Here is a 7,286-nt window from a genome sequence, read left to right on the forward strand (position 1 = left end):
GTTTGGTTGAACACATTCACACTCGTCAGCTAATAGGCTTAGTCTGGTTTGTATTTACTACACTAATACACTAATAACAAACTAGCTAACTAGCTAAATTTATTTAAGGAGTTTTTTATTTTTTAGATGGGGGATGTCCCATTGTGACCTACATACTGCAGCCAGTGACCACCCGGCAATCCAGATGTTTTGACCTCACTTTTGGGGAGCTGTTATGGTGTCCGTCTGTCTCTGCATTTTTATGCATTTATATATATTTTTGAACAAAAGCCTGATTCTTATTATCAGCTAGTTTTGTGTCTTTTGAAATGATTTACTTATTTGGAGCATCAGAAACTTCCTGTTGTCCCAACAGAAGCATCATGTCACTGCTGGAGATGAATGTTGGTCTGAAAGGTCAGTGGTCACTTTAAATCTCCGCTTCACAGAGCTCGTGAGAGGACGCACTGTTTCCGGAAGCGAAGAAGAGACTACATGCTCACGTGCCACCACACCTACTAGTCCGAGCCACTTTTCTTTTTTTTGCCAGTCACACAAAACATCAGATTACAGGCACAGTGGGCGTGGCTCTGACTGTAAAACTTCCTCCTTCCTTAAACTTCTCTCCTCACTCTTCTACGCAGGCTGCTCTTCCCTGCTTGAGGTAGGCATCTGGTTTAAATATGACGGATGAACTTGTAGCAGTGGTTGACACTGTCGCCTCACAGCAAGAAGGTTCCCGGTTCGATTCCTACTGGGGCTTTCCTGTGTGGAGTTTGCATGTTCTCCCTGTGCCTGCGTGGGTTTCCTCCGGGTACTCCGGCTTCCTCCCACATTCTAAAGACGTGTTATTTGGTCATTCTACAAGTTGCCCGTAGGTGTGACTGTGAGTGTGAATGGTTGTCTGTCTGTGTGTCGCCCTGCGATGGACTGCGACCTGTCCACGGTGTAAGCAAGCTGGGATAGGCTCCAGCCCCCCCGTGACCCAAAGCGGGTTCATAGAAGATGGATGGACAGACTTATATACATACTTATATATATATATATGATATACAGTAAATGCAAATAATGATTTGTCGCCTATCTGCCGTCTGTCTAGAGCTCAACATTCAACGTACTAAAAATACGCCCTCATAACTGTGATGTCATGACTTTCACTTCTTATTTCGTTTCACCAGCTGAAGGAAAGACATGTTTCAGGCGATGCACGTACTCAGTTGTAGCTTTACATGTTTTATTTACAGAAATCTGCACATTATCACTTGTTGAAGAGACAATGATGAACCGCTGCGGTCTGCTTACTGTCAATAAGGAGCCAGGTACAGTGCTGTCATGTGTTATTATTATTGTTATTACGAAGTTGATGTCTCTTTATTCTACATATAAAAATCATTAACGTTTTCCCTTCATACTCGTCATCATATCTGTTGTGTCAGTGTTTTTACATAGTTTTCCTTTTATCATTTTTTAAGCGTGCTGCTCGGTAGGTGTAGGTTTAAAGGGGAGATTAAAACCATTAGAATGTTTCTGTTGTCTTTGTCAGTTCCTCTGAAGAGCATTGAGGTGGAGCTGGAGGTGAGGGACCATGTGGCTACAGTGGTCTCCACTCTGAACTATGAGAACAAGGAGGACAAACCAGTGGAGGCTGTGTTTGTCTTCCCTCTGCCTGGAGATGCTGCTGTCTGTCATTTCAGTGCAAAGCTTGGACAGACGCAGATTGTAGCTGAGGTGAAGGAGAAACAGGAGGTGAGCTGCACAGAAAGATTCAGTCACTGTGAAGAAAACCAAACGGTTACTGACATGTGTCACCTGTACTGCAGGCTCGTGAGGAGTATGATGATGCACTGAGCTCCGGTCAGCAGGCCTTCCTGTTGGAGGAGAGCCAGCAGAGTCCAGATATATTCTCTCTGAGTGTGGGCAGTCTGCCTCCAGGAGAGAGCGCCTCCATCAGGCTGGAGTACGTCACTGAGCTGGCTGTGCAGGCTGATGACGGGCTGAGGTTTAGTCTGCCTGCTGTGCTCAACCCTCGCTACCAACCTCAGGGTAGGACAACACTGCATCAGTGTTCACAGACACATACTGATGGAAGCCAAAGAGCACTGTGCAGTGATAAGGCCAGCAGCTTCCCAGAGCCTCCCACCTCAAGCAACAACCAGAGGGCTAAGAGTTGTGTCTCATGTTTGCAGGTAGTGAAGGGTCCAGTGTCCAGGTCACCTCTGTTCCAGCCTCTCTGGTGCCCTACAGCCTGTCTTTGTCTGCCCGAGTGTCCTCTGCTCGTCCAGTCTCTAAGGTGGAGTCCAGCTGCTCCTTGGACCCTCTCCAGTACCTCAACACTGATCAAACCCAGGCCACGGTAGGTAGAGTGCGAATGTGTCTGCTGCGTGTGGACGGTCATCTGAAGTGAACACTGAATGTTAATGTGTGTGTTTGAACTGTAGATCAAGTTGTCTGCAGGACACAAGTTTGACAGAGATGTTGAACTGCTGATTTATTACAAAGACGCCCACCAGCCCACTGCTGTGGTGGAGGCAGGACAGGCCTCTGCCAAGCAGGGTGAGTAACCAATCAGTGAAGTTATAATAAATGGTTCATTAAGCTCACCTGTAAGCAAATGAAGTGTTGGAATGACAGTGAAGAGCAGGTTTGTGATTTCCTGTGTGTCAGGCTCTCTGATGGGTGATCCAGTGGTGATGGTGAGCCTGTACCCTGAGTTCCCTCAGTCTGTGATGTCTACAGTCGCCTCACGTGGAGAGTTTGTGTTCTTATTGGATCGATCTGGAAGCATGGGGTGTTCACTGAATAACAGAGAGCATGGAGAAACTCGTATCAGCAGTGCCAGGGTATCCAGCAGTGTTCACTGTCTTTCTAAAATCCTCCACAGTGTCCCTCTGATGCAGTGACCTTCACTATCTGTTCTTCATTAAGGACACTCTGCTGCTGCTGTTGAAGAGCTTACCAATGGGCTGCTATTTCAACATCTACAGCTTTGGCTCCAGCTTTGAACACATCTTCCCGTAAGTGACTCCTTCATATCTGGCAGCTAGTGAGAGTCTTGATGTTGGATATTGAATACATGCACGTGTGCATTGCTGAATGTGTTTGTGCAGTAAGAGTGTGGAGTACAGCCAGCAGACCATGGAGGAGGCTCTGAAGAAAGTTGAGGAGATGGATGCTAATCTGGGAGGAACAGAGATCCTGATGCCGATCAGACATATTTACAGCCAGCCCTGCATCCCCAATCAGCCCAGACAAGTAAGACTCATGGACACACACAAACACACAACACCTGCTGCAGGTTTCTTGGTGTGATCTAACAAACTCTACTTCTCTCCAGCTGTTTGTCTTTACTGATGGAGAGGTAGGAAACACCAAAGAAGTTGTAGATCTGGTGAAAAGGAACTCAGGGTCCCACAGGTGAAAAACACAACAATCACAATACAATCCTCAGTGTGTCCATGTGTTCAGTGTGTGTAAACAAACTGCTGTACTGCAGGTGTTTCTCTTTTGGGATTGGAGAAGGTGCCAGCTCTGCTCTGATCAATGGTTTGGCCAAGGAGGGAGGAGGTCACGCTCAGTTCATCACAGGGACTGACCGGATGCAGCCAAAGGTAAGACAGTAAACACAGTGAAGCTCAGCAGCAGTGAATCTGTGTCTGCTCAGAGATCAGAGTTCCAGTGAGTAAAAACCCAGAGCTTAGTGTGTGCTGATACTTTTTATTATTTTTCAGGTGATGCAGTCGCTGCGATTTGCTCTGCAGCCGGCTGTGGTGGACGTCTCAGTCACATGGGATTTACCAAAGGGAGTGTCTGTGACTGCCCTCTCTCCACCTATCACAGCACTTTTTCAGGGTCAAAGGTCACTGATTTATGCACAGCTGACTGGACAGGTAGGAGCAGCTCCACCTCATGTTTTTCATCAGGTATGTGGCGACAGTGACGGTTTCTAACACTGTGATGATAGAGTTCAGAGGCAGCAGAGGGCAGTGTGACGGTGAAGTACAGCCTGGCAGGTCATCCCTCTCAGAACCAGCTGAACTTCAGCTTCAAACCTGCAGAGGACACTGGGTAACACATGTTTGATACAGACGGCACTGTTCTGCTTTGGATCTTTGCAGATGATCAGTTTTTTGTCCAGCATGTCTCTTGCTTCATATCCAGTGTGTCCTGCATTAGAGTGCAGCTCTCTGTGAGATTGAAACAAACAAGTCACTGGTAAACAAACATTATATCTCTGAGTGTTTCCTTCTCTCTGCTGTCTGCAGACTAACAGTCCACAGGTTGGCTGATCGAACTCTGATTCGCTCCCTGGAGATGGAAGAGAGAGAAAAGAGAGAAGAGAAAGATGGAGTGAAGAAGAAGGTGGTGGAGCTCAGTGTCCAATCAGGAGTGAGCAGCTCTTTCACTGCCTTCATTGTTGTTAATAAAACTGATGGTGAAGCGATTCAAGGACCTTTGCTACGCAGAAACATTCCAACAAGATCCAGTGAGTATTATTAACAACATGATGTCATTGTATTATTTGTAATTGGAGTTTGAAACTTGTTTCATAAGAATTATCACCAACAGAGTATGTTTTACTGTTAGCTTTATAATTGTCTTTATCTTCAAGTGTATCTCTGCAGCGCTGCAGCTCCAGCAGGATTCATGGGTAAATATAATCTTAAATGGGACTGAAAACATGTCTGTGTGTAAACACTGATCCAGTGAGTTATCCATACTAATATTTGAAACAGCAATGTGATATTTAGATTTTTTTTTTCAACGTCAGTCATTGAAGTTATGATCTTGTTTAATACAAAAATATCAAACCATTAGTTTCAGTGTTGATGTTTGTTTAGTTTTTGTCTTTTGCTCTTTATAAAAGCGTGTAGGAGACGGCGTTGCACACCAATGCAGGGCTTTTCTGTGCTTCCACAACGTAAGTAAAACACCAAAGTATGTCTGTGTGTAAATACTGTTCAGATACACTAAATGAATATAAACATTAAACAGAGCACTATATCTGTGCACTTTAACAGTCTGTGCTCTGGTGTTTTGACTCTTCTACTGGTATTACAGTTATGATATGAAAATCATGAAATCAATCATGAAGTGTAAAATATGTTCCATTATTATACATTTGGAGTATTTTACATTCTATTGAATATCTAAAACCCTTTAAATGCTACTTGTAATGTCCTCATTGTCTGTTCTTCATCATATGTGCATACAGTTGTTTTTCATTGGGCTCTATATATTGGTAATGGGAGTGGCCATAGTGTACCAGAATATGTGTGTGTGTGTGTGTGTGTATATATATATATGTATATATATCTGGAGAGACCTTAAAATGGCTGTCCACAACATGCCTCCTATACTGAAGCTACGACTTCCCCGCCTTTGCTGTGCTCACTTTTCTGCTTCAGCAGCTCAACCTCACCTCAGGGCGGGAGGATCCCCTTTGGAACAACAGGAACTGGTTTCCCAGATGAAATGTTTAAGAAAGCCTGTCATGTCTCTGATTAATGCTGGGGGTAATGTCTTTTACAGTGCATTATTTATTTCATTTTGTGTGTCTATATGCTAATATGTCAAAATAATATCACTCCAAATACTGTATAATCAAACACAGCCAACCCAATCGTGCATCTCTGAAGCTTCCAGCCTTTTAATGCATTGGAACTAACTTTCTGCTGTGGTCACTTTTCTGCTTTAACAGCTAAATCTCGTCTCAGTGGGCGACACTCTTTTGAACAACAGCTGGGTTCCAGATACCCTGACGTGTCTCTGAATGATGATGGGGGTAATGTCTTTTACGGTGCACTTATTTATTTAATTTTGTGTGTCTATGTGCTAATATGTCAAAATAATCACACTCCAAATACAGTTTAAGCAAAAACCCACTAAAGACTCAACATGTCTTCTTCTATACTGAAGCTACAGCTTCCCAGTCTCCTCGAGACCCTTTGCTGCAGCTGGTCTCTCTCCAGAAGGCGTCTGGCTGCTGGCAGCTCGATCCAGCTCTGGCTGCTGCACTGGGAAAGACCAGTGAGGAGGTGGAAAAGTCAAAGCCTGCACTGGTGGGTCAACATTAAAAACAATAGCACAGTTTCATGGTGTCCACAGACACACACAGGAAATAATGAACTTGTTTAGTGCACGGTGTCAACACAGTTTGCTTTGCTGAACTAGGTCAACAATGAAGGGTGGGCCACCATTCTGGCTCTGATCTGGCTTCATGGTTTCAAGATGGATGCAAAGGAGGAGTGGGAGCTGCTGGCTATGAAGGCTGTGTCATGGCTCCGTGCTCAGAATGGTAGAAAACCTAATAATAAATGCTGAACTGCTGTTTTTATCAGTGTGTGCTGTCCTCCATGTTTATTCTTGTGATGTTCTTTCAGCACTGAGAGTGACAGACTGTGTGGATGCTGGAAATGCACTGCTGGGTTCTAGCGTGCAGAAAGACGCCCTCGGACTCTGAGGTCTTCATTTAATGCTTTTTTCTTCAGGATTGAATGATCAGAGTTACAACATACTACACTCTTATCAATACCTCTGTATTTTTGGCATTTGTTCTTTGATGTCTGTTCATTTGAACCTATTGTGGATGTATTGTAGAAACAACAACGGAAAAAAAGAATAAACTGAGATTTTATGTTGGCTGTGTTCATTGTGCCGCAAAAACATTTCAACCTAGAAGCAGTCATTTCTGATCTTTATTGTTGACTGCAATGAATCACTGCTTTGGTGGGATGAGGTTCTGGGCTCTGGGCACAGGCTAGACTGAGTCAACTCCACTAACAGTACATGCATACAAAAAGAGGGGACATCCACCTACATCACCTGGGTTCAATGCCTTGTGTTAAAAATAATATTGGCACAATGAGTGACTGCATTTAGTTACTGTAACAAGTCTACATTCACTTTGAAACTCGAAGGTTTGGTTTGGTTGAACACATTCACACTCGTCAGCTAATAGGCTTAGTCTGGTTTGTATTTACTACACTAATACACTAATAACAAACTAGCTAACTAGCTAAATTTATTTAAGGAGTTTTTTATTTTTTAGTTGGGGGATGTCCCATTGTGACCTACATACTGCAGCCAGTGACCACCCGGCAATCCAGATGTTTTGACCTCACTTTTGGGGAGCTGTTATGGTGTCCGTCTGTCTCTGCATTTTTATGCATTTATATATATTTTTGAACAAAAGCCTGATTCTTATTATCAGCTAGTTTTGTGTCTTTTTGAAATGATTTACTTATTTGGAGCATCAGAAACTTCCTGTTGTCCCAACAGAAGCATCATGTCACTGCTGGAGATGAATG

At 43.9% G+C, this 7,286-nt stretch overlaps 1 protein-coding gene across 2 annotated transcripts; it reads left to right on the forward strand.

Moving 5' to 3' along the window:
* Positions 1-467: 467 nt before the first annotated feature.
* Positions 468-6,613, forward strand: LOC114444453 (von Willebrand factor A domain-containing protein 5A-like). 2 transcript variants are annotated; one of them, XM_028419023.1, is made up of 21 exons: positions 468-643; positions 1,224-1,298; positions 1,523-1,725; positions 1,800-2,022; positions 2,166-2,332; positions 2,418-2,532; positions 2,644-2,819; positions 2,905-2,993; positions 3,087-3,231; positions 3,314-3,393; positions 3,473-3,587; positions 3,708-3,866; positions 3,941-4,044; positions 4,242-4,462; positions 4,589-4,627; positions 4,844-4,897; positions 5,385-5,492; positions 5,678-5,761; positions 5,896-6,038; positions 6,151-6,274; positions 6,360-6,613. In XM_028419023.1, the coding sequence occupies exons 2-21, from the start codon at positions 1,256-1,258 to the stop codon at positions 6,437-6,439; spliced, it is 2,472 nt and encodes an 823-aa protein (XP_028274824.1). In that variant the 5' UTR covers positions 468-643; positions 1,224-1,255; the 3' UTR covers positions 6,440-6,613. The 2 variants fall into 2 exon arrangements, with proteins under 2 accessions (XP_028274824.1, XP_028274823.1); XM_028419022.1 differs by lacking the exon at positions 468-643 and having other exon boundaries at positions 1,139-1,298; positions 5,388-5,492.
* The last annotated feature ends 673 nt before the right edge of the window (positions 6,614-7,286 follow it).

Source organism: Parambassis ranga, chromosome 13 (assembly GCF_900634625.1).
Source record: "Parambassis ranga chromosome 13, fParRan2.1, whole genome shotgun sequence".
In the NCBI taxonomy this organism is placed as follows: Eukaryota; Metazoa; Chordata; class Actinopteri; family Ambassidae; genus Parambassis; species Parambassis ranga.

Bases quoted from the DNA above. Each gene is read 5' to 3' on its own strand.
- LOC114444453 (XM_028419023.1), top strand. From the start codon at position 1,256: ATGATGAACCGCTGCGGTCTGCTTACTGTCAATAAGGAGCCAG. The intron at 1,299-1,522 runs GTACAGTGCTGT...TGTCTTTGTCAG, and splicing joins TACTGTCAATAAGGAGCCAG to TTCCTCTGAAGAGCATTGAG. The intron at 1,726-1,799 runs GTGAGCTGCACA...CCTGTACTGCAG, and splicing joins AGGTGAAGGAGAAACAGGAG to GCTCGTGAGGAGTATGATGA.